General features: G+C 39.8%; 1 protein-coding gene across 1 annotated transcript in view; it reads right to left on the reverse strand.

Annotated features, from left to right (window-relative positions):
• Positions 1 to 24,641, reverse strand: part of ttn.1 (titin, tandem duplicate 1) — a 163,655-nt gene extending 139,014 nt beyond the window's left edge. Inside the window, exons 1-37 of the mRNA XM_029113520.2 lie at positions 24,431 to 24,641; positions 22,123 to 22,226; positions 21,664 to 21,867; positions 19,441 to 19,728; positions 19,000 to 19,091; positions 18,582 to 18,808; positions 18,065 to 18,347; positions 12,402 to 12,647; positions 12,186 to 12,290; positions 11,452 to 11,724; positions 11,066 to 11,131; positions 10,732 to 10,990; positions 10,568 to 10,640; positions 10,236 to 10,433; positions 10,004 to 10,146; positions 9,788 to 9,888; positions 9,354 to 9,581; positions 9,020 to 9,258; positions 8,679 to 8,911; positions 8,406 to 8,570; positions 8,111 to 8,279; positions 6,292 to 7,991; positions 5,810 to 6,091; positions 5,280 to 5,546; positions 4,903 to 5,175; positions 4,544 to 4,807; positions 4,195 to 4,455; positions 3,794 to 4,054; positions 3,440 to 3,703; positions 3,091 to 3,351; positions 2,734 to 2,994; positions 2,383 to 2,643; positions 2,150 to 2,291; positions 1,739 to 1,907; positions 1,410 to 1,641; positions 885 to 1,169; positions 666 to 791 (exon numbers count right to left, since the gene is read on the reverse strand). Of these exons, the coding sequence (XP_028969353.2) occupies positions 666 to 791; positions 885 to 1,169; positions 1,410 to 1,641; positions 1,739 to 1,907; positions 2,150 to 2,291; positions 2,383 to 2,643; positions 2,734 to 2,994; positions 3,091 to 3,351; positions 3,440 to 3,703; positions 3,794 to 4,054; positions 4,195 to 4,455; positions 4,544 to 4,807; positions 4,903 to 5,175; positions 5,280 to 5,546; positions 5,810 to 6,091; positions 6,292 to 7,991; positions 8,111 to 8,279; positions 8,406 to 8,570; positions 8,679 to 8,911; positions 9,020 to 9,258; positions 9,354 to 9,581; positions 9,788 to 9,888; positions 10,004 to 10,146; positions 10,236 to 10,433; positions 10,568 to 10,640; positions 10,732 to 10,990; positions 11,066 to 11,131; positions 11,452 to 11,724; positions 12,186 to 12,290; positions 12,402 to 12,647; positions 18,065 to 18,347; positions 18,582 to 18,808; positions 19,000 to 19,091; positions 19,441 to 19,728; positions 21,664 to 21,867; positions 22,123 to 22,213 (8,992 nt within the window). The 5' untranslated portion in view covers positions 22,214 to 22,226; positions 24,431 to 24,641. The remainder of the gene's footprint in view (positions 1 to 665; positions 792 to 884; positions 1,170 to 1,409; positions 1,642 to 1,738; positions 1,908 to 2,149; positions 2,292 to 2,382; positions 2,644 to 2,733; positions 2,995 to 3,090; positions 3,352 to 3,439; positions 3,704 to 3,793; positions 4,055 to 4,194; positions 4,456 to 4,543; positions 4,808 to 4,902; positions 5,176 to 5,279; positions 5,547 to 5,809; positions 6,092 to 6,291; positions 7,992 to 8,110; positions 8,280 to 8,405; positions 8,571 to 8,678; positions 8,912 to 9,019; positions 9,259 to 9,353; positions 9,582 to 9,787; positions 9,889 to 10,003; positions 10,147 to 10,235; positions 10,434 to 10,567; positions 10,641 to 10,731; positions 10,991 to 11,065; positions 11,132 to 11,451; positions 11,725 to 12,185; positions 12,291 to 12,401; positions 12,648 to 18,064; positions 18,348 to 18,581; positions 18,809 to 18,999; positions 19,092 to 19,440; positions 19,729 to 21,663; positions 21,868 to 22,122; positions 22,227 to 24,430) is intronic.
• Between the last annotated feature and the right edge of the window lie 608 nt (positions 24,642 to 25,249).

Here is a 25,249-nt window from a genome sequence, read left to right on the forward strand (position 1 = left end):
AACTTCACAACTTAAGATAGTTTCTATTATTAATGTTATATTTATTACAGAACCATTATTCCAAATACAATGTAATCACAATTTATTGTCAAATTTTTACTCTAGCCTACCGTGAAAACTAGCCTACAAGTGAAATCTAGCCTACATGTCCGTTTCCTTTATAATTTCCATCTTAATAAGTAATTGCCCTATTCGGCAAGTAAAATCATTGTTACATTAATTTGGAGAAAACATTTTATGTAATAATATTATCCTTATCCTATATATATATATATTTTTTATATCCAATGTGTGGAGTAGGCTACATTGTCATAGTAAATTTGCTATGGTAAACAAGGTAATTAAATACTGAGGACTAAAACATAAAACCAACATCTGTGTTAGGGAGCGGTATAAGCATAGCCATTGACGGTTGCAATCAATATCAATTCAGTGCACACTGATTGTTTACTACTATTAACTAGTCAACTAGCAATAATGTTGTAGCCAATCATTATTGCAAAATCAATTCAATGTTTTATTAATAATAAAATAATGTAGTTATTCTTATATTAGTAGTATTGTTTATTATTTTTATTATGATTATTATAATATTACTATCAGTACTATTTAACAGTTTCAAGAATACAGTTAAAAACCTCCCAATTGGAGGTCAAGATAGATACCTTCACCGGAGACTCTGCACTGGAATCTTGCGGACTCTCCCTGTTTGGCTGAGGTGTTGCGCAGTGGTGTAATGATCACAGGTTTGGATGGTGGAGCTCCAGTTTCAGGAGAAACTACTTCTGAAACTGAAATAGCAAATAATTCTTAGACATTTTTATTAATGGGTTATTTCAGTAATTCATGTGTGCATTTGTGACACAGTAACTCCTTCACTTTACCTTCCACATTGAGCGAGGCTGAACTGGTGGCCAGGCCAAAATCATTTTTGGCCTCACAGTTGTAGACTGCTGCGTCCTCTGGAAACACTTCAATGAGAAGCAGAGTGTACTCGTTTCCTTCACTAAGGAACTTGCACTTGAAACCAGGGGACAGAGCCTGAGAATTTTTGTACCACACGACCTGAGGCTGGGGGATGCCAGTCACTTCCACAGAGAATCGAGCAGGTTTGCCAGACTCCACAGACAAAGGCTGCATCTGGCGGATGATCTGAGGTGGCTCAGGAACTAAATTATGGGAACAAACCAACAAATGTAATGCAAAGGGAGGAAGGAACATCAAGCTTGGTTTTCCTTTTTCAAATTATATAAATAGTGTAATGCATCTGTTTCCCCTGTGATTTAGTCAGTTAAATACTAACAACTGCAAAAACATATTTCCGTAGAATGCTTTGATTACATATTAGACATATTCATTATTTCAATCTGAATTTCTGAATCAGGAGGAAAAAAGAAGGAGAAACTTACTCTTGACATGGAGAGTAACCACAGCCCTGTTCTTGCCAGCAATGAAGGTGTACTCCCCTGCATCACTTCTGTACGTCTCTGAGATAGTCATGCGGTGGACCTTTCTAATTGCAGCATAGTGTAGCCTATCGTCAAGGTGGAACTGGATTTCAACGCCATTCCTCAGCCAGCGACCTTCAATGTCATCCTCACTGACTTCAAACTCAAACGAAGTTTTTTGTTTCTCAACAACCTGAAAATAAATAACACACGTTTTCATATTACTACCGGTGAACTCATAACGACACACTTCTATCCAATCCTTCAATGGAGGATGTATCAGCATTCACCGTGAATTCTTTCTCTTCGGGTTCTGTGATACGGACATCACGGCCCTCCACGGTGAGATGAGCCTTTGACATGCTTGAGCCGGCAACCACAGAATATTCACCGGCATCCGACATGCGGACTGACTGGATCATCAATCGCTGTACAAATTTCTCAGTGGAGACTTTGTACCTATCAAGGCATTTAAAAAACACAAGATAAATAAAACATAAGATATAACATAAGGTCACCTGGTAAGTGCAATGTGCTTGCAAAAGCACAATTGTAGGTTCGATTCCCACAGGGAGAAAGTATAGAAAAAGTTGGAAAATGTATACTCCGTTGCTCTGGATAAGAGTATCTACTAAATGAATACATGTAAAATACAGATGCATTTCACATGTATAATATACTTACTAAGGAATTAGACTCACCTATCAGACATTTCCAGCTCCTGTCCATCTTTCATCCACATCACCGGAACATTAGGCTCAGAGATCTCACATTCAAAAGTGGCCCTCTTTTTCTCTGTGATCTTGATATCTTTGATATGCTTGGTGAATTCAATAACACGTGCTGTGAGAGAGAGCAAATAAATACTTAAACAGTAGAACAATTATTCTAAATGAAATATCTAGAAAAGGGTCTGGACGGAAACAAGACATACCATCAACATATAGGTTGGCTGTAGTTATAGCAGAGCCAGCAGCAAACGTGTATTCTGCACCATCACCAAAATGAACATTCCGGATAGTAAGCGAGTGAGTAAATTGTTTGCAGCGTATCTGGCATCTGTCACTGGAACGGATCTCAACCCCATTTTTGAGCCATTTGTAGGTGATACTTTCATAGTTGACATTCACTTCAAATGTGATGGTATCTTTCTCCTGTGCTTTGAGGTCTTCCAGCATAGAGGTGATCATAATGGCTTTAAAAAGAAAGTGAATAACAATAAATACATTTTAGTAAAGATTATTGGAGAAACAATACAAGATATACAGGTGAGTTGAAAACTTACGGTTAACTTTCAGAGTTGCGGAGACTCTGTCATTTCCACAGACAAAGGTGTATTCTGCAGAGTCTTCTCTGCTGGTGTTCAATATCTTGAGCTGGTGAAGTTTGCCCTGAACAACAATCCTGAACTTTTCACTCATTTCGATCTCAACTCCATTTTTCAGCCAGGTGGATGGGATATTGAAATGGGAAACTTCACATTCAAATGTGGCCACCTGAGTCTCCGGGACGTCAATGTTCTTCATGGGTTTCGTGATGCGCAGTGCTAAAGAGAAAAAACAACAATGAACAGATCAAAAGACATGACATTAGTGAGCTGAGTAATCTATTTGTTCACAAGCGTGTCAATGTCAACACTTACATTCAACATATAAATGGGCACTGCACTGCAAGTGTCCCACCACAGCAGTGTATTCCCCCTGGTCGTCAGTCTTCACATTCTGGATGATCAGCTTGTGCGCTTTTCTCTCAGACATCATTTTGACATTTTCACTCGGTTTAAGCTCCTTGTTTTTGAACATCCATTTGATTGGAATATCATCATGAGACAGACTCAGCTCAAAAGAGGCAGTGGCATCCAATAGAGATGTGACATCTTTAAGCTTTTTTGTAATAGCAATTGCTGGAATAAAAAGATTGACTAGTTAAAAATCAGAACATTTGAAATATGTTAACAGTTGCTATTTGTGACTATGAAAATATGAACTTACTCTCAACATTCAATCTAGCATTAGCAGACAGTTTTCCAAGTTTGAATCCATAAACTGATTCATCACGTGTGTCACAGTTCTTGATCTTCAAGTTGTGGACCATGCCATCAACTGTAATTTCGTATTTCTCACTAGGTTGTATTTCCACACCATTCTTAATCCATTGTGATCCCTTTACATCCTCATGGGTGAGCTCCAGACTGAACACAGCCTCCTTTGTCTCAGTCACAGTTTGGTTCTTCAGCGTCTTCTTGACTTTCACAGCTACGGAAACAAATATTTAAATTACAATAATTATGAAGCTGGCACCAACTAACAACAAAGGCATATTTCCACTCAGACTGTAGAACGTACCCTCAACTTTCAGGCTTGCCGTGGTCTTGGAGTTGGCCACCTGGTAGGTGTATTCACCAACGTCAGTGGGTCTTGTGCTGACAATAACAAGACGTCTGACAGCGCCATCTTCTTCACTTCTAACATTTTCACCAAAGTCACAAAGATGACCATCCTTCAGCCACTTGCCCAGTGCAGACGGGTTGGCCACCTCACACTCAAACTCTGCCGTCTGAGAGTCAGCCACAATGAGGTCGTGGAGGGGTCTGGATATAGCACCGCCTGGGAACATAATAACACATTAATTACATTCATTTATTTCCTCTGTTTGCACTTTCAAATGTTGGTAGATAAATGGTAGTTCAAACGTAAACTCCCACAACATAAGTTGGATGTACAGTACATTCTTATAATCATCCTACCTGATACAGTAAGCTGTGCACTGGATGTCTGTTCACCAGCAGCAAATGTGTATTGCCCCTCTTCATCCTTCATGGTATTAATGACAGTCATGCTGTGACTCTTGCCCTTGGTGACTATTTTATACTTTGAACCATTTTTAAGATGTTGTTTCCTGAAGGTCCAGACACCATCAATGCCTGGGTGGGATACCTCCACGTTAAAGGTAACATTCTGCGTCTCTGTGCAAACCTGATCCTCCATTTGCTTCAAAATGGAGATTTCTGCAAAATAAGTTATATTTTGTCACACTTCTGTAACCGACAAACTGATGAAAATAAATATTGTATAAGATTGTTTGTGAAAGCTTACTTTGAACCATTAGTTTACAGCTAGAGTCAGCTTTGCCAACACAAAGCTTGTATGTTCCCTCATCAGATGCAAAGGTTCTGTTGAACACCAGACGCTGTTTGGATCCCTTTGGAACAATCTGGATTCTCTCACTGGGCGTTACAAGCTTTCCATCATGGAACCACTTCACTGAGGCAATATCTGCGGCAGAGATTTTAGCCTCCATAACAGCCTTGGTCCCCTCAACTGACGTAATGTCTTTAAGTGGAGCCATGATGCTAATTGCTGTAATACACAATGAAAAAGATGGCACGTTAAACAACAAATAGATACGAAAGACTTAGCATTGAGAATGTACAGCATTATATCAATTCACTTACTTTGAACAGTAAGCTTTGCAGTGGTAGAAATGTCCTGTGCAGGAACTACAAATGAGTACATTCCACCATCAAGCCTGCCTGTATCTTCTATGAGAAGTTTATGAATGAGCTTGTCAATAACCATGTGAATGCGATCAGAGGCTTCAATGGGAACACTGTTCTTCATCCAAGTGCCCTCTACATCTTCTTGAGAGAATCGCACCTCTAACTGGCTAATGTCACCCTCACAGACAGTTATGTCAGAGAGGGGTTGCAATAGGGTCACAGGGCGCACTATAGGAAAAGACATTGGAAAGAAATCAGTTTTCATACCTCTAGACTTGATAATATGTTATTCAATAATAGGTAATAATAGGTCATTCATGATTAACACTCACATTTCATCTTCAGTGAGGCACTCGTCTTAAATTCACCCGTGGTGAATGTATATTTTCCCTGGTCTTCTTTCTTGACATCTTTCACAGATAAACTGTGCCGCCCACGGCGGGAAGAGATGACATGCTTGTTGCTGGAAGTGAGCTCCTGGTTCTCGAAATACCATACACCTTCAGCATCCTCTCGAGACACTTCACACTCAAACTCCCCAGAGTAGGTTTCAGGCACCTCAATGTTCTCCAGCCCCTTCACCATTGACAGTGGAGCTCCTGCACGATGAGAACACAAAGTTTATAACTATTCCAGAAAACATTTCCTTTTGAAATAAACCAAGCATAAAAACATGCTTTGTATAATCCCTAAGGTTTTGGTAAAGTCACAAACAAAGTAAGACCTCTAATTAACTAAAAGATTAGAATAGTTTTTAGTGGTGTATTCTCTTTTGAAACCACTTTAAATCTAGGGCTGGGTTTAATCGTATCCAGCAACCCAACCCTTAGAGTGATAGTTTCACACAAGTTATTGTGCTAACCTTCAACAACGAGTCTGGCAGTTGTACTGATGTGTTCATCTTCAACCACAGCACAGGTGTACTCTGCATTATCCTTCATGTCGATGACCAGTACAGATAGGAAATGAACCTTTCTGTCTGAATGCATCCGGTATTTGTCTCCAGAGAAAATCTCAACATTGTTCTTCAGCCATTTGACTTTGACAAAAGGCTCATTGGTTTCACACTCGAAGGTCGCCATGGTGTCTTTCTCTTTCGCGTTGGTCTCTTCTAGTTGTTGGGTGAAGGTGATGACTGTCTTTGCTAAAAAAGATAATATAGGTGATTCATAAAGAAAATCAATCACACAAATCTGAATGAGGTTTGATATCTAGGTATCATATTGCAGTAAGTAAATCATTTCCATTGAATGATAGGAATGGCAATTGTACTACTGTGCTACTATCTTGTTACTTGAGCACTTCGCAAAGTAATGTTGAAAAACAATGACAGGAATACTTTACCTTGCACCAATAAGAATGCATGGCTTGAAGTCTCTCCAGCAATGTTCATGGCTTTGACCATAATGCTAGCAGAGTCTTCTGCTTTCACATTTTTTATGACTAATTCACACACATGGTCTTCAGGCCAGTAAGAGTACACGCGATCTGTCTTCTCCAGCAGAATTCCATTCTTGAACCACTGGCACTCCGGGTCTGGTCTACCAGTAACTCTGACTCTGAAGTGAACTTCTTCCATCTGAGACACAGTCTGGCTTGCAATGCGTTCAATGATCTTTGGAGCTTCCATGCTCGGAGATAGTTTTACTCTCTCTGGTTTAAATGTGGGTACATGGACTTTGCGTTCCTCCTCTTTTTTCTTCTCAGCCTCAGTCACTTTTTTCTGATGGTGAAGCAGTTCTTCCTTCCTCTTCCTAAGCATATCCTCGTAAGACTCATCCTTCTTACGAGACTTAAGCTCCACAGCAGTGATGGCCTCATAATAACCTTCCTCTGTTCTCCGCTTAAATTTTCCCTTCAACTCATCTGTCTCCTCTGTGGCTTTAGAATGGATGACTCTTTCAGTCTTCTTCAGTTGCACAACCTCTTTGGTGTCTTTGGTTTCAATTGGTTTTTCAACCTTCACTACATCAAAGGAAACTCTACCATGTTCAGCTGTGGTGCCAGGCTCTGGGACTTTAGGCTCTGGTGCACGACGAAGAATGGATCTGAAGTCCTCTTTCTGTGTAATCTCCAGCTTTACCGTATGCTCAGCTATGCCCTCAGGGCTTTCTGCTACCACTTTGATATCTCCTCCATCGTATGACTTAATATCAATAATCTCTAGGTAGTAAATGCCATCATAGCGAAGTCTCATTCTCTTGCTCTTGCGAATGAGCTGTCCGTTGAGGTACCAATTGACCTTAGGTGTAGGGTAACCGGTTACTCTGCAACGGAACCTTGCAGTTTCACCTTCCTGTATATTTGCATTCTCAGGAAGAAGGACAATTTCGGGCTTTGTTTTCTCATCCACTTCTTCCACTGTGACTCCAGAAGGACCTCCCTCATGAGCAATACGCTCCATCTCATCAATTCTGTGTATTCCCCTCCTGCCCTCAGGTAACTGAGACTCCTCCACCATGCTCTTTTCCTCCTTTACAATGAGTGTAGCTGAGGTCTGATCGGCACCAAACTTGTTAGTGGCCCTGCAGGTGATGACACCACTGTCTCTAGAATAGGCAACTTCATAGTCAAGGCTGCAATAGCCAAATTCATTAACCATGCGCAATCTGTTAGCAGCTGCCAGGGGTTTTCCATCATGCAACCACTCAACCACCATAGTTGGGTCCCCAATAGGGGTCAGCCTGCATTCAAAATGGACCGGGCCAGAATGCTTCAGCCGTACAGAAGTCAACTTCTTCTTGAATTGTGGTTTCTGCTGCTTGTCTTTGTCATATAGGTCGTCTTCCTCCCATTGCTCCTGACCATAACGGAGATGCAGGGGTTCCAATTCTGGAGCTGGTATTTCCTTGGCCTTGTAAATTCCCTTGGGAATAACAAGTTTTCTCTCTGGTTCAGGTTCAGCAGTTTCCACCTCAATGTTGACCCTGCAGCGAGTGGTATCTCTTCCAGCTTTGTTAATGGCTGTGGCTGTGTACCAGGCACTATCAGTGCCTACAGTTTCGGGGATCTGGAATTTAGCTTCTCCTTTAGTTCCTTCAATCCTGAAATAAATACATGTTGATTAATATACCTGAGTAGACAATGAATACTCACACTCGTGGACACTCACACTATTCAGGGCAATACATTATGTGCATTAAAACAGGAACAGGACACTCACTTGATATTTGGGTGCTTAATTGGAGAGATGATGTCACTGTTTTTCAGCCAAACAATGTCAGGCAGGGGGTTTCCGATGGCTTTGACAGCCAGCTCAACCAGGGTGCCTTTCTTCACACTAATATTCTTCAGTTTCTCAATAAATTGGGGTCTGACCAGGCTTTCCTTGGCTGTGAAAGGAACAAGTATTTACCAAATATAAACACAAGGAATGAAATTAAATAACAATCTAGAGCACAAATCAATGTAGCCTTATTTCTCAAGAGACAGTAAAATATTCAAAAATAAAGTTGTACCATCAACTGCAAGTGTCATGGAAACAGAGGTCCTTCCAGCTCTGTTTTGAGCAACTACAGTCCACTCTCCAGAATCATGGGGCATGGCAGGAACCACAATCAGGGACTGAGTTCCATCTTCCTTCACCACTATCTTGTGTGTGTAATCATTCACAACTTGTTGTCCTGAAAAGAAAATAACAAAAACAGGAATAAATGCATTATTTTGATGGAAAGTGTAAGATGGATGTGTTTTACGCTTCAAGAGAAGAAACACAATTTCAATTCACTTACCATTGTGGAACCAGAAGGTGTCAGGCATGGGTCTTCCAACTACTTTCAGGTCAAATCTGGCGGTCTGCCCTTCAGCGCACCTGAATGATTGTGGCTTCAGAACAAACACAGGCTTGTAAAGTCTCTCCAGCTGACTCTCATCAGTTTCATCAAGCCTGCGGGCTGGAGAGCGCCCGGGAGAACGACTAGTTGAACGTCCGGGAGAGCGACTGAGAGATCTTGGGGACTGGGACCTGAAAACCAAAATCAATCACTATCCTTGGCAAGATTTTATGGCTATTTTGTAAAATGTATCCCACCTACAGATATATGTCAGATATACGTGGTGAATAAAATCCTACCTAATTCTCTGCATTGCCTGTGGTTCAGGCGTGTAACTCTGAGCTCCTGCAGTGGGCACCACATATAGTTTTCCAGAGCTCACAGAGTTGCCCTTTATGTTGCTAGCCAAAGCTGTGTAAACGCCCTCATCCTCTGGCAGAACCACAGGGAGACGAAGGCTGGCTCGACCATCCTGAAGACACTCCATCTGGTAACGGCCACCATGATGGATACGCTTGCCGTCTTTGTACCATGCCACCTTTTGAAAGACAAGAAAAATATGATGAATATATAAGCTGCGGTGCAATATTTTATATTAGGTGGAATGACAATTTCATCTTAAATGTGTACTACCTTGGGAAGTGGAGTTCCTGCCATTTTGCAGTGGAAAGTAACGCCCATTCCTTCCATGATCCTGTAGTTTTTAACTGGAGTAGAAAAGGCTGACTGTACAGCCTCGTGATCTGCACAAGTCACCATCACTTCACGATCCTCAGTCACAATTTGTTGGTAAGTAATCTGCATGATGCGGACCTCAATCTCATGGATGATCCTCTCCTCAACTACATTAACCTGAAGTTCCTATAGAGAATATAATAAGAGTATGTAAGAATAGATGTAAATCAATGGTTTCTATTCTAGGATAAATGAGAAACAGGCTAAATGACAGGTATCATTATTATCGTGGTGTTCGGTTTGAGGTGCCAAAGCTGATCACTATATCTGCTCAGAGACATGTATGTGCATGTAACACCGTACATCCTCTTCTGCGTTTTATAATCACTTACAGAAAAAGTCGGTGCATCCACTACAGCGGTCTGCTGCACCATTGTAGTCACTTCGGTCTTATATGTCACTTCATGTTTCTTCATGTATTCTTCGTACTCCCCTGTAATAAGGGACACGTCATATTAAGAAATACAAATATACCCTGAGTCTATAACTCAACTTTGTATTCAGAAGGAATATCAAATGTATTCATATTTCAAATTTAACTGACTGACCTTCCTCGAGCAGACTGGCTGAAGCAGATGCTTCTCCAAGCGTGTTCTTGGCAAAGATGGAGTACTCTCCAGCATCATCAGCAAACGTCATAGAAATCTCCAATCTACACACTCCACTCTCCTTGTTGTAGTGAACTTTATATCTGATGGATGGAATTATAATTTATTATAATACACACAATAACACAATTCCAATTCCATATAGTGGTGACCAGACACGCTTCACATGTACCTGTATCCAGTAGTAAGGGGCACTCCACTTTTCTTCCAGATAATGTGAGGCTTGGGGCTTCCTCCGATCTGACACTCAAAGACAACACCTCCGCCCTCCACCAACTTCTGTACAGTTGGCATCTTGACGAAGAAGGGAGCTGCTTCTGCAACAGCACTCACCTCCGAAATAGTCTCCTCCTTGGCTTCAACAATCATTCTAAAAGCAAGGTTAATTAATTAAACTAAGACCGTAAGCAATAAATAACTATCTGCAGTAAAATGGTAAGTTAGTTTGCGTTCAAAGCTAATAAATAACACAACTGTAAATATCCAACGCTATTTTCTACTCACTGTTGTTCTACAGTAGTTTCAGCACGTCCAGACACAGTAGTCAGCTCCTCTCTGCTCTCAATCTCCTCTGACACTGCAATATCAAGTTAAAATTGAATCCTCCCAATACGGTTTAGCTGCAGCCTGAAGAGATTGCATTGTTTAATTCAGTAAATTCTCTTTACCCTGGACAAGTAGGTAGCAGGATGTGCTGATTGTTCCAGCCTCGCTAGTAGCAGTACAAGTGAAGCGACCGCTGTCTTCTGCGAAAGCCTCACGGATGACAAGACGGGCCCATCCACTTTCATAGGTGATCTGGAAGTCAATGGAGCTCTCAATTCTGTAGTCTTCTCTGAACCACATGATGCCAGGGGCAGGGTGACCTGTGATCTGGCATTCCAGAGTCACAGATTCCCCCTCAGTCACAGTCATGTTCTTCAAGGCCTAAAAAACAACACACACATGATTAGTAAAAAAGTAACACTGAAAAGATCACTGAAATGTTCTGAAAATACTTACAGTCACAAGAGTAGGTGGCACAGTTGGTTCTTCCATTGATGATGGAATAGCTGCTGTTTCAACAACCTAGGAAGTGTACACATCTCTGTTAGTTATACTATTCCCAAACACTGTGTGTGTGTGCATGTGTTTATGGAGCATTTTATCCATAACAATACAAGCATGAATGAGAAAAAAAATCAACACGTTTTTTGTTCGGTGGACATATATACATTTGGACAACACAAGAAACAAGACTGATTTAGTTAGAGGGTTTCAGGAGGTAAGCAACACAAGGAAGAATTGAGATTAGTAGAAAGTGAGGAGAATGATCCAAGGTACTGGAGAGGTGTGGTTAGATTCCAACACATGGACTACTACAGTATATGAAAACCTCAGTTACAAACCTGTGTTTCCCAGTCTTGATACATTTGCTCCATGCCCTCTGAAAATGAAGTGCCTATTTGTGTCTGGTGTGAGGGAGTTTCAAAATGTATCTGGTATCTGTCTGCAATATCTTTAAAGGGCGACGGGGTTGGTTCTGGTGTCACTCCCACAACCTTACGGTGGAGACTAGGAGATGGGGGCTTGACGGGCTTGATGATCTTGTGCGCAGCATGTGCAGTGGTAGAGGATAACTCTTTCTGCAGTGTGGCAATTGCAGAACCTGCTATCGAAACCTGACCAACCCAAGGAGAATAGCATCATCGTTACGAATCAGAAGAACACATTATTAAGTTCTTTGATTTATTCAGCCACAAGATGCGGAATCTAGGTTAGTTAGATTAAAATCTAAATTAATGGAGGGGATTTAAATAAAGTGGAAAGTATGTTAGAGGATTATGAAAATGAATATTATATTTTTAGTGTAACTACTGATTAATGGCAATGGAGTGGTTAAAATTAGGAGCAAAGTATTATAATTTGAAATATTGTTTTTATTGCGTTATTATCTGAATGATTGTTACTCAAAATGAAAGTTGAACCTCAGGCAAGCAGAAACCACGTTGACATATTTTCTAATATTTACCAATTAAAATGACAGATCTAAAAGACAGATCGTTTCTTTTTTTGGGTCTATATTCCAAACGTTTTTGTTTCTGTTACGCTGCACTGCTTGCCCAATGTTGCCTATGCTTACCTCATAGCTATGATCAAGTTTAGGAACAGTAACTTTTGAAACTGTGAAATGTGGAATTGGGGATGGTGCAAGGCCAGTATCCACTTGAGTGATAGTTCTTTGCATCTAAAATAACGAATAGAGTTCAGGTTGAGTGATGACAACCCAAAAAATATGAACAATTACATTTTAAAAGGATAACCTATTTCTATTATCTACTTAAAAGTCACATCTAACCTGGGTGACATGAACACTCTGTTCTGGAGCAAGGGTTTGAATTGTTGTTTGCTTTTGGCCAGCCTCTGTCCTTTTTGAGAATTGTTGCTCAGTAGTAGACTGCATCAACTGCTGCTTTTTAAAATCTGATTCAAAGGTTTCCTCTTCAGCTTCACCTTCCTCTGCATGCATTGGCTTCCGAACACGTGCTAGGTCGACAGCAGCAACCACTTTTGCCACCGCCTCTGCTTTTTTCCCACCCTCACCCTAGAGACAACAAGCAGTGAATGTAAAACATACAGCACATAGATCACACACATCATCCATGGCAGGTGATAGAAGGCACCAACAAAAAGTTGACACAACATCACAAAACAGAACATACACACAAATGCAACAAAACATCTCACAAATAACCTTTTTAAGTGATTTACACATTATCCTACTGTATGCCAATACTGTACGTTGGTTAGTAACACAATTAAATGCTACAATAAGTACTTAGCCATCAGCAAACCTCTCAAAACATGTCGATAAACATGAACGAAACAGGACTACAAAGAGAATAGGATTTGACCAAAACATATGGGAAAAGTGAAAATAAAAAGTAGTAGTGACCACTGGTGTGTTATCCTCATCACACGTCCACCTGCTCCTCAAAAGTCTCCACCACATTTGTAGTCCAGACCTGAATCTCAAATCGCAAACTTGCATACTATATAGAATACCAGATTAGTATGCAAGAAGATTAATACGCTGAAAATAGTACTCTCCCGGATGGTATACTATTTCTGGTGGATGCTTCCGTGCATGCTTTTGTGGGTAACACAGACCACAACCCCTTGCACTGGGGAGGGTGGATCGATCCCAAAATTTCGATACTACAGATACTACGTCTGTGTTTTGAAGATTGATTCTAGCGTCAATGGGATCGACACCATTTTCAGTTTCTCTCAACTAGGTTGTACCCATTTCATCAAAGAGTAGAACTGTCACTGTGTGCAAACACCGTTCCGTTGTCATGAAAAGTGCTTATCCAGCTCTAGTGCTGTTGCTTGTGACTGTGCACTTCAACAACGACCATACGCGTCGCGCAGGCACAGCGCGCTGCGGTGCGCACCCTGACTACCGGCGCAAACCACCAATCCGAGATACAGGCCTGAATTTATTGCATGCATGAATGCCATGGCTGAACGAAAGAGGAGCATCGTGTGGAGAAATTTTACAGATGTACATGAAAACATTGCCAACTACGATGTATGTAGGAAGGTTGTTCACTACTGTGGCAACACCACCAATTTGTTTAAACATATGAAAACCCAATAGAAAGAGAACTCTGAGCTGCAACAGTAAAGAAGGGAGGAGGGAAATCCCCAACACACAAAAAAATGGCTTCATTCCTTTATGTAGCACGTTTTTACAAAGCCCCACAGAAGGCAGGTACAAATTATACCACTCACCTTACAATGATTGCAAATCAGATTTAGCCAATCGATGATGCATTTAACCAGGATTCGAAAAACCTAGGAACTGTCATGCTGTGTCTGTTGTTGATTATACTGATTATGAAGGAAACAAGAATGTATTTGAAAAAACTATGTTGAAATGCCCTAGGATCTTTGAACATAAAAGACAACTAAAGACAGTTCAAATTACATAATAACCTACTAATAACCCAAAGTTTCACATTCCTTCTGTTAATTGGTCAGTTTTTTTAATTTGGCTCAGCTTGTTTTCAGAAAGAAAAAGAAAAACATAGTTATTAATATATATGGTTTCAATAACTAATTGATACATTGCTATGTTAAAACGTTCAGATATATTACCTCAATTCAATTATCATGAAGAAATATGAGAATTGTCAGTGATAACTAAGCCAATGTCTACAGTTTCCGCATTAGTTATGTTATCATGTCCATGATGCAAAATTCAGGTTCAGAAAAATAATTGTTGCTGCAGTAGCTAAAAAAGCTTGCAGTCTCATCTACACACACATTCATGCTAAAATTCAATTAAGTCAATGAAGTCACAAACTTGCAGTACATCCTGGTTATTACTCGTCATCACTGGCTGGGCAAGCAGGTCCGTAAAGCGAGCTACGAATAACTAGTTTAGCTACAGTACATTACTGTAGCCGTTAGGTCAACTTGTTGCAGCTAATTTGGCTTCAATATCGCCCAGCTAGCTATCAAATAACGTCGGCAAAATGACTCTTCTTCTGAACATAACGGGGTATCTAATAAATGCAAAGTTTGAGAGGATCAGCTAATATTGTACTACAACCAATTATGGAAAGATCAAAATCAAGCACTTCGAGTACATACAGGATTTTCATTCATTATTGTAGTTGTTTTCAGTCAGAAAGCTGTCAAGTTAACTGTATATGTGCGGCTCCGTGTGTGCGCGAGCAGCACAACCACCAGCGATGCTCAATCAGAATTGCTGGGCGATCGGATTCACTTATCCAGGGTACCCCGACCGCAGCCTCAGGCCAGCGAATAAATAAATTATTGCTGCAAATTATACATCGTCTTTGAATACCGATAATATTCACAATCATTATTGATGATTTTAATGGGCGTTAAAAAAACTTTTGTGGGACCCACAAAACTTTAAAAATAAATATTATGGAGGGTCCATATAGACTTATCCCCAAGCCCTCTTCATTTCGAACCCTGCATTTACCTCATAAATCATAACACACAGCTCTCCCCTACATGAAAGTAAATAAGTCGCTTTTAATAATAAAAAGTATTGGTATCAGCGATTCAGGCCCTGTATTACTTGCGTATCAAACCTACATTTTGCCATACCGCACACCGCTACCTTGCCCAGTACAAGAGAAAGGGTTTCCACGATTCTCTTCACTTTTCACTTGACGAAAAAGACAGTTATCGTCACCTATATTGATAAATATTGCATCAATTTCATTAAGAAAAACGAACGTTGTTGTGGCATGAAATAAAATAGCTTTGGTAGTGTATAGTTCGTCTTCAGTCTCGTTAGCATGGGCTAAATTCGTATACAGGTGCTGGTCATAAAATTTGAATATAATCAAAAAGTTGATTAATTTCAGTAATTCCATTCAAAAAGTGAAACTTGTATAATGTATATATTCATTCCACACATACTGATATATTTCAAGTGTTTATTTCTTTTAATTTTGATGATTATAACTGACAGCTAATGAAAACCCCAAATTCAGTATCTTAGAAAATTAGAATATTGTGAAAGGGTTCAATATTGAAGACACCTGATGCCACACTCTAATCAGCTAATTAACCCAAAACACCTGCAAAGGCCTTTAAATGGTCTCTCAGTCTAGTTCTGTAGCCTACACATTCATGGGGAAGACTGCTGACTTGACAGCTGTCCAAAAGACGACCATTGACACCTTGCACAAGGAGGGCAAGACACAAAAGGTCATAGCTAAAGAGGCTGGCTGTTCACAGAGCTCTGTGTCCAAGCACATTAATAGAGAGGCGAAGGGAAGGAAAAGATGTGGTAGAAAAAAGTGTACAAGCAATAGGGATAACCGCACCCTGGAGAGAATTGTGAAACAAAACCCATTCAAAAATGTGGAGGAGATTCACAAAGAGTGGACTGCAGCTGGAGTCCGTGTTTCAAGAACCACCACGCACAGGCATATGCAAGACATGGGTTTCAGCTGTCGCATTCCTTGTGTAAAGCCACTCTTGAACAAGATACAGCGTCAGAAGCGTCTCGCCTGGGCTAAAGACAAAAAGGACTGGACTGCTGCTGAGTTATATTCTCTGATGAAAAGTACATTTTGCATTTCCTTTGGAAATCAAGGTCCCAGAGTCTGGAGGAAGAGAGGTGAGGCACAGAAGTCCAGTGTAGAGTTTCCACAGTCAGTGATGGTTTGGGGTGCCATGTCATCTGCTGGTGTTGGTCCACTGTGTTTTCTGAGGTCCAAGGTCAACGCAGACATCTACCAGGAAGTTTTAGAGCATGTCATGCTTCCTGCTGCTGAGCAACTTTATGGAGATGCAGATTTCATTTTCCAACACACAGTGCACACCTGCACACAGTGCCAAAGGTTTTAGGACCATGGTATCCCTGTTCTTAATTGGCCAGCAAACTCGCCTGACCTTAACCCTATAGAAAATCTATGGGGTATTGTGAAGAGGAAGATGCGATACGCCAGACCCAACAATGCAGAAGAGCTGAAGGCCACTATCAGAGCAACCTGGGCTCTCATAACACCTGAGCAGTGCCACAGACTGATCGACTCCATGCCATGCCACATTGCTGCAGTAATTCAGGCAAAAGGAGCCCCAACTAAGTATTGATTGCTGTAAATGCTCATACTTTTCATGTTCATACTTTTCAGTTGGCCAACATTTCAAAAAAATGTTTTAGTATTGATCTTAAGTAATATTCAAATTTCCAGAGATACTGAATTTGGGATTTTTATTAGTTGTCAGTTATAATCATCACAATTAAAATAAATAAACATTTGAAATATATCAGTCTGTGTGTAATGAATGAATATAAAAGTTTCACTTTTTGAATGGAATTACTGAAAAAAATAAACTTTTTGATGATATTCAAATTTTATGACCAGCACCTGTATTCCAAGTAGTAGATACTAGTATGACTGACTTGTAAGCCTTTAAAACGGCCAATGGCAAAAGCCATACATAGACGCTATTTGCGGTGGAAGTAAAGAAACGTTAGTCAGTTTAACACAATGCTTAGCGGTGTCTAGCTAAATATTCATAGCTGGCGTCAACAAAAGTATCAAATTTTTCAACGCAAATGTATGACGAAGTAGTATGTCCAAATCAATCCCAATACTGGTATACTAGCTCACTATATACTAAACAGTACTCACAGTACTTCATCATCACCCGCAAAGTATTACTTGCAGTAACTATGTAGTATGCGATTTGAGATTCAAAAAGTATTCCAGATTATATTTATGTTGAAGTTCAGTGGGAGAACAGTTTCTCCTCTTTTCTAGTCTGTTTTACAACTGCTGCCACCATGGTTGCCTTAGCTGATGTTTTTAAATGCCCGGTCTGATCTTAATGTTGGTACTTAAACATCGTTGAAACAGGGCCCCATACATTTGTAGGACGTGGTGTTTCCAGTGGCAGGGTCATGGATTCATTCCTATGTCAGTATGAAGAAAATACTATATGAAAACATATGCACTCACTACTAAAAACGCTCTGGATAAGTAAGCTAAATTATGTTTCACAGAAAAACATCATAAGAACATATGAAACATAATCAGAATGTGTGAGGTAATTATTTTGAACTGACACAGACAATGACAGAAGCTACATAGAGAGATGCAAAATATGGTATGCACCTGCGCCTGATCGATAAAGTCAATAAGGACACGTAGAATATGAAGAGGAAACAATTAATGGTTGTGAAACCTTCGATGACAGGTCATATTAACAATATTGAACAACAAAAACATATCACAAGAACACCAAGACGTAATTATATCTGTGTATTTGTATCTGTTATTTGCTCATAGAATCATTCTGTTGTGCATATGCCATCACTTTTCATTTTTGCTTCTATGAAGGCCCTTGGCTCCAAAAGGTGCCAAAAGCAATAAGCGATACAAATGTCTAATTCACACCTACACAACTAGATAGGTGTACCCCCACAGAGTTAAGGGGCCCAGATGGTGATCTCCTTACCTCTCTTACAGCAACACCAGCTACAGCGGCACCACTGGTTTGGAATCCATAAGAGCCCTCTTGGAGCTGCTCCATGTGAACATGGGTGGTAGAAGTCTGGACATGGGTGGCCCTAGAACCAGCAGTGATGCTGTAACTGGACTCTGACACAAATCCCTCCCCCTGCTTCCATGGTGGGAGGACATCTGGGCCATGGGCTGCCTGTTTACGCGTGGTCAGTGGGGATTTAACTGGTCTGATTGGGGACACAGACAGCCTCGAGACAGCAGTGGGAGAGGCAGACCTGTAAATGGTAAATAAACGACATCAATAACACACAATTGTTTTAGAGAATAGACAAATGTATAAGCTAGACATCTACAACATTGGGGAACAGTTTCCCGGACCAAGCAAAGTTATGCCTAAGGAAAACAGAGCAGTTTCAATGCAGATTCAAAATATAGCCTTATTTTTGTCCTTGAGTAGGCCTAATGTGAATTCTAACTCTTCTGTTGTGGTGAAAGATCAAATGTTTTACCTGACAGGGGCCGGTGTGGGGGCTTTGACATGTCTCACAGGTGATGGGGACTGATGACGGCCCCCTGCCACCCTGGCTGCAAGAGATGGTGGTGTTGGGGACTTGGAGGTTGAGGTCGGCTTTGGGGGCACACGTGGAGGTGTCTTGTGTGTCAGTGTCTGAGTCACTACACCCCCTTCAACATGCATTTCCATTGTAGAGCTGGCTTGGAAATGTGACTCCACTCTCTGAAATTAAACATGGTAAAGTTACGTAGAGTAAGGTTTTACAACATTTTAGAGAATTTGCAATTGTGACATTATTTTCAGTGAGTAAAAATTATAGGAAAAATATGTAATTTCAACCAATTGTGCTCACTGTGTTCACTTTTTGTAAAGGGTATTTCAGATTTTGCGTTAAGGCTAGAATAGAATCTTACTCTGGTCTCTCTAGTCTGGCGAGTCTGAGAGGACACCATCTGAGTGGATATAGCAGTCTTTGTTTTCTTTGCAGGGACTGCTATCTCTTCCCCTGGACATTGGAAAACAAGAAGTACTTGATTTGAGCGTCAGAAATGTTAAATTACATTCAATTAAGGATTTGCTACTTTACATGTGTTTAGTCTGGAAATGTTCAAATTGGAAAATAAATAAATACAGGATTATCCATTGTGTCTTCCATCCACTGTCTAATCAGATTTTACTTTGGTCATGGACGCTGGAAGTGCTGAAAGGGGCCACAGGAGGGTCTAATGGGCCCTTAAACTACTCTTGATTATTTTCATTTGGTAAACTTGGGGTATAACTTGCAGAGGCATGCATTACCATGCAAATGAAGGACAGAGGGAAGAGGTTCATTTGGGATTTAACAGTTGTCTTACCCTGAACTAGCAGTTCGGCAGTGGAGGTAGCCCTTCCACTGCTGTTTGAAGCATTTACGGAGTAAGTTCCAGAATCCTCTGGGAAGGCTTCGGCAATCAACAAACTATAAAGGTCTCCTTCTTGAACAATCTGAAAGTCAGCAGAACTCTGAATCTCAGCCCCTTCTCTGTAGAACTTTACCACAGGTGTAGGGATTCCTGTCACACGGACATCCAGCCTCACATGGCTTCCTTGTCTTACGCTCAAACTCTGAAGTCTCTGAATAAAGTTAGGCGGTGCAGTCTCCACTGTAGGAAAAAGTTAGTGTTAATACATTTATTCATTTAAAATGAGTTAACATATTAACTTTATTTATACTGCAAAACATGTATTTTATAAATTGTATTAACTGATGTAAATTGGCATTTCCCATTGTTGATTATACTCTAGGCATACACCATTTTGCTATCTAAAAGGAAAGTGTCGATCTCCCTCGAGATTTGTCAAGTTTCCTTGTTGTGGAAACTGCATGTCATAGTCTATGTAAATATGTGCGGTTTCTGTTTGCGTGTTTAGAAAATTGAAACAATGTTAGGTTGCTATAATTCTTTTGCTTATGTGAACAGAATCCCATATTATGTAGCATAGGTTACCAAAACAGGAACACATGTTCTTCCTTTGCTCTGTTGTCAATAGTTTTTGGTCTGAGTTACACAATTGGCTGTCACTTAAGATTGATAATATCCCTTCTCTCACCTTGCCACACATCCTCTTTTATATGGATAATGTAGATTCATCAATATCAGATTTAGTTAATATGATCATTCTGATGGGTAAATATCATATTCATTGTTGTAAGTGGAGATGCTCTAAGCCTTCTTTTGTTTGGTTTATAAATGATTTTAAGTTGTCTTTTACCTCATTGAAAAAGATCAACTCTACTAAGATTGCAAGAAAAACGTGTTGTGACATATCAAGAAAACTGTTGGTTTGATTTATCTCCCCTTGTGTGTGCAGCTCCAAATGGTGATTTTCTTTTCTTTAGCCTTTTTGCCTTTGACTTGTGTATAGTAGCTCCCCCTCTTTATTTTTTTTCCTGTTTGATTACATTTTGTATATTGACAGCATTTGTTTGTAAGCATGTGTTTTCTTTTCCCCGATGAGAGTTTTGTATATTGTTGTATATTGTTTATTTTTTGGCAATAAAAAAAAAAAGAAAAAAAAGAAAAAGGTTACCAAAACATAAAAAAAGATTTCAGACATGAGCGGACCAGATTTTTCATCAAAACGCAAACTTCAAAGACACTGTTCGTTAATGCCATAACTCATGCCTAAATTATTAAATTAAAATGTTCCACGCTGGCATTCCCTATTTTGTAATGCATTATACAACTTACATATGTCACTACACCCCTACTATTGCCCCTTTACCCTGTGCTGATGTGGTGCTGATGTGGTGAACATTGAATTTTGCACAAATTTTTCAATGCCCTTATTATAGTCAAAACACACCCAAATTATTATTATAATTTCATTCATTCAGCAATAAGGCACAAGAGTGTGTTTATGGTCAATATAACATATCAAAGTTATACTGACAATATACCACAAACACCCGAGATGCCTTATTTGTATAATGATCTGGTTGTCAATACAATTAGAAAGATGAAACGTTATGTCATACCCATGTCAAACCCATTGTATACTGTCCCATATACATAGCATTTTCAGCATTCAAGATTCACACCACCTGATATTGGACTAATATATCATAAAGTGAAAAGCTATGTTTTTCCAAATTACAAATGCGACGTGAGATTGTTAGTCAGGAACTTCACTTTAGACGTTCAGTTGATTTCGAATTTCTGCTTCAATAAATTAATTGACTACAATAATGTTTATTTCCGTTCATTCAAGAAGTGTTACCCCCTTGAAAGTCAAAGATAGGCATAGTTGTCTATCTTTCAGAAAAGTATTATCAAATCATACCCTTGTAGTATGTCTTCCATTTAAGTACTATTTAGTGTGTCTACAATCAGTGTCACTTAATGTTGATTTGGTGTCTATAAATGTTATATCAATTTAAATGGAAGATGCACCCACATACATTTCAATGAAACTTTCCAAAATGCCATACCCACATGGCATCAGAAAAATAGGGAACAACCCGTTAGCGAGTGTCAGATAATAAAATCACCACAAATGAAAAATCTCTCCACTGTAATATAAAAATAACTTGTCACCTGTAACAAGAAGTTCAGCGGTGCTAGTGGCTTGTCCAGCGCCATTGGTGGCTCTCACAGAAAATCTTCCACTGTGTGCGGCTGTCACAGCAGGGATCATCAGAACAGCGCGGCCATCGCTGAACGAGATCTGTGCGCCGGGCAGAGCGGCAGCGGAAAGAACCTGGCCATCACGGAACCAGCTCACCTCAGGAACTGGAGTACCTTTAGGCAAAGGTTGACATATGTCTTATTGATAATACAGGTCACTGATGACAAATGTTGATATGCATACAGTACAGATACTAAATTGCCTGTGCAACAACAAATTAAGCTTAAATCAAAAACCAATTAAGATTATCAGCATTGGTAACTAAAGCTGGTGAAATAAAGTTTGCGTCCAAGTCAAGACATGTAGAATAAATTGTCTAGCAGACAGCTGGGACTAAGTGACAAGGAAAAAGTAAGATGTGGTCTTACCACTAACTTGAGCCTCGAACGTTGCAGCACTACCCTCTAGTGCCACAACGCTCTGCAGCGGCTGTGTAAATGTTGGCGCCTGTGTAGACATTGTGGACAGCACCCTGGAGGAAAACACAAAACATGAGGACACTAAATTAATCTACCAATTAAAAAGACCCTACATGTATTACACAGTTTATAAATAATTGAAGGCCAATAGGCCTATACAATAATCAACAACCTAGAAAACACTGTGGTGCCATGCAGTGTCCTAGATTTAGTACCCTTGTCTCAGAAGAGTACACAGGTCCTCTAATGACACACTATTTGACATTTTGCAAAGTGAACCACAAACAGTGAATCCAAAACAATCTCAGCGCAGCACAAAATGATATTTTTAGCAGCAGGAAAATGCGAGGGACTAGCTCATCACTAATGCTCCCTGCACCTGGTCCGAAGCAACTTAACGGTCACAGATCCAAGACCTCTTGGTGTCTGGATGTTAGGCCAAAGTCAGGCCAAACCCTGGGACACAGTAACCACTGACAGCCCAAAGATGAGACAAGAACAACTGGAGGCTGGCAATCAGCAGGTTTTGAACTCATCAACTAATCTAAAAGGCAGATGTCAAAGTAACTCAACAGTTAGACCTCTCAGTCAATGTAATTACCCAACAGGCATGTGCCAGATAGATGTAGGTCTACTTTTGTTAAACAGTCATTCTGCATTTTGGTTGAATAGGCCTCATAGGCAATGAATGCATTACCATGCATGTAACCATGAAAGCAATATTGTAACTAAATAGCTAGGCCTATTTCAAGACATTTACAGGCAACAGGCCTACATTCTAAAGAACCAGGCTGCTTGATTATTTAAGGACCCAGCTTCTGCCTATGTTAGCCTATACATAAAAAATGTTTGTCTGTGAATACAGAAACATACAGAAACATTCCTCTACACATCACAGCCTCTATAATGAGTTTGCAACCAATAAAACTCTGAAACTTAATTGTGGGAAAGGATGTTGGAGATTTATGTGCTGATAGAATAAGTATTGATAGAATAGTTTATATACACATATACACATTTCATCTTTGAGTCAAGCAATGATTTGGTTTGTTCTGTCTTCCCACTAAAACCCAGGAAAGCATGCAGCTACTTAGACACTTCCATGTAGGCTATGAAGGCCTACTTTTACGCAACAATGAAATTTGACTGCAAATCAATTTATCAATAATCGTTACTGATGGTTTTTGGCTAGGGTATTATTAGACGGGTTTAAAAGGTGAGAAGAAAACTAATTGCTAATGTCAAGGAGCTCAACAGCTCACAAATGTATTTGTGCACATTAATCTATTGGTTCTGATTAAAACAGAATCATTTCTGATCATAACCTTGCATCAACATATATTGATAAGCAGAGATCATCCAAAACACCAACAGGATATACATTTAAACATAAAATTGAGAGCAATATATTTTTATCCCAAGCAGCCCATCTGTAAGTGCATTTTGATACCACAGGCTTGGTGACACTACCAGACTGTCCCTGTCAGTCAAAAACTGAAGCATTTACCTATGACAGGAACTTTGCTAATGTGAAAACATTATTCAAGAACAAACATCTTCCATATTTTACAAGTTTAAAAGTTGCTTTGACAATGTCATGTGTTAAAATGAAGGATGATCCAAGTTATAAAGCAGACGCCTGATGAATCCATATGGACGGGACGCCTCAAACCTTAGCTTTCTTTTATGACTACAACTAAAACGTGTTCACAATGCGACAAAAATGGTGATCAATGTGTGAAATATTATCAGAAATCGAAAGTTGTGAAGAACAATGTAGAAAACAAATTTACTTCCAATGTTTAAAGATTGGAATCCGAGCGACAGATATGGCAGTCTCCAAAAATAATCTGTCCCCCTGCTTACTTGATTGACAGCCACCATGTGGCACATAACTGGAGGTGCAACTGATAGCCCTGCTGCCGATTCCCTTAAAAAGACATTGCGACTCAGCTGGGACACCATTCTAATGCTATCAGGGGCTATTCTTGGCTTTTCTGAATCATAGCACCAATCCAAACGCACCATAAAGTAACCTTGAGTGCTCCAAAACAGCAGTAAATAAGCAACAACATCATCACATCAAACCCTGTTGAATTCATTATAATTGACAAGATATAAAACTTGACAGTACAATTTCACACCGTTCATACTATGGAACAATTCTTGCTAAAACAATTGCTTGGCAACAATGTAAACAAAGATGAGGAAAATCAGCATATGTTGTATCAGTGGATACCAAGTAAAAAGAACTTACTTGTATCCACAAGGGTGCCTTGAACTGATGGGACAGTGCCCAGATGGCTATAGTCTCAGCAACTATCTCCTTATCCAAAAATGTTTCCAGAAAATCCCAGGTGAGAACGTTTGAGCCTCCGAAATATCCTCCCAAAAACAAAACCACACAGTGTCTTAGCTGTGTAGTTCTGTTTTTCTCCTTGCAATCCCTACACCCGAGGCAAGGCTGGGAAGGCTCCAACTGCTCAGAAGTGCCAATATGGTTGTTTACCTTTATATACTTGGAGACAAAACAGCATCATCAACTCATCGCCACTCCCCATTTGTCACCCTTTCAGAGGGATCATGGGAAAAAAGAAGCCATTTATGCAAGCTCACAGCTGTCACTCACACCACACTGGTGGGAAATCTGGGTTTTGTTTCTTTTTGTATAGTTCCTTATCTTTGCTCTTTCTTCAAATGTGATCATTAATAATTATTTAACATAACAGAGAACCAGATCTTATTAATGTAGAAAAAAGTCTACCTGAATCATTAAATAGCTGCTGACCAAAAGGAGAGTGTCTGTCCCTGTCACTCAAATGGAAGACTACCCCCGTTACACAAAAGGAACAAATGCAATATTTACTTTGGCTACCATATTAGTTGTATTTTATACATTTAAAATATTATAATTTATTGTCAATATGTGTTATGTACTATAAGCCTGTGTATGTTTTGATAATTTGGGGCCATATAATGAGAGTTGATTTTTGGATAACTCTAGGGTATACAAATATTATCTGATTTTAAAAGACCATTGACTGTTCAATAGGGTTGGCTCATGATATATGTAAAT

This window comes from Esox lucius, chromosome 16, assembly GCF_011004845.1.
Source record: "Esox lucius isolate fEsoLuc1 chromosome 16, fEsoLuc1.pri, whole genome shotgun sequence".
Lineage (NCBI taxonomy): Eukaryota > Metazoa > Chordata > Actinopteri > Esociformes > Esocidae > Esox > Esox lucius.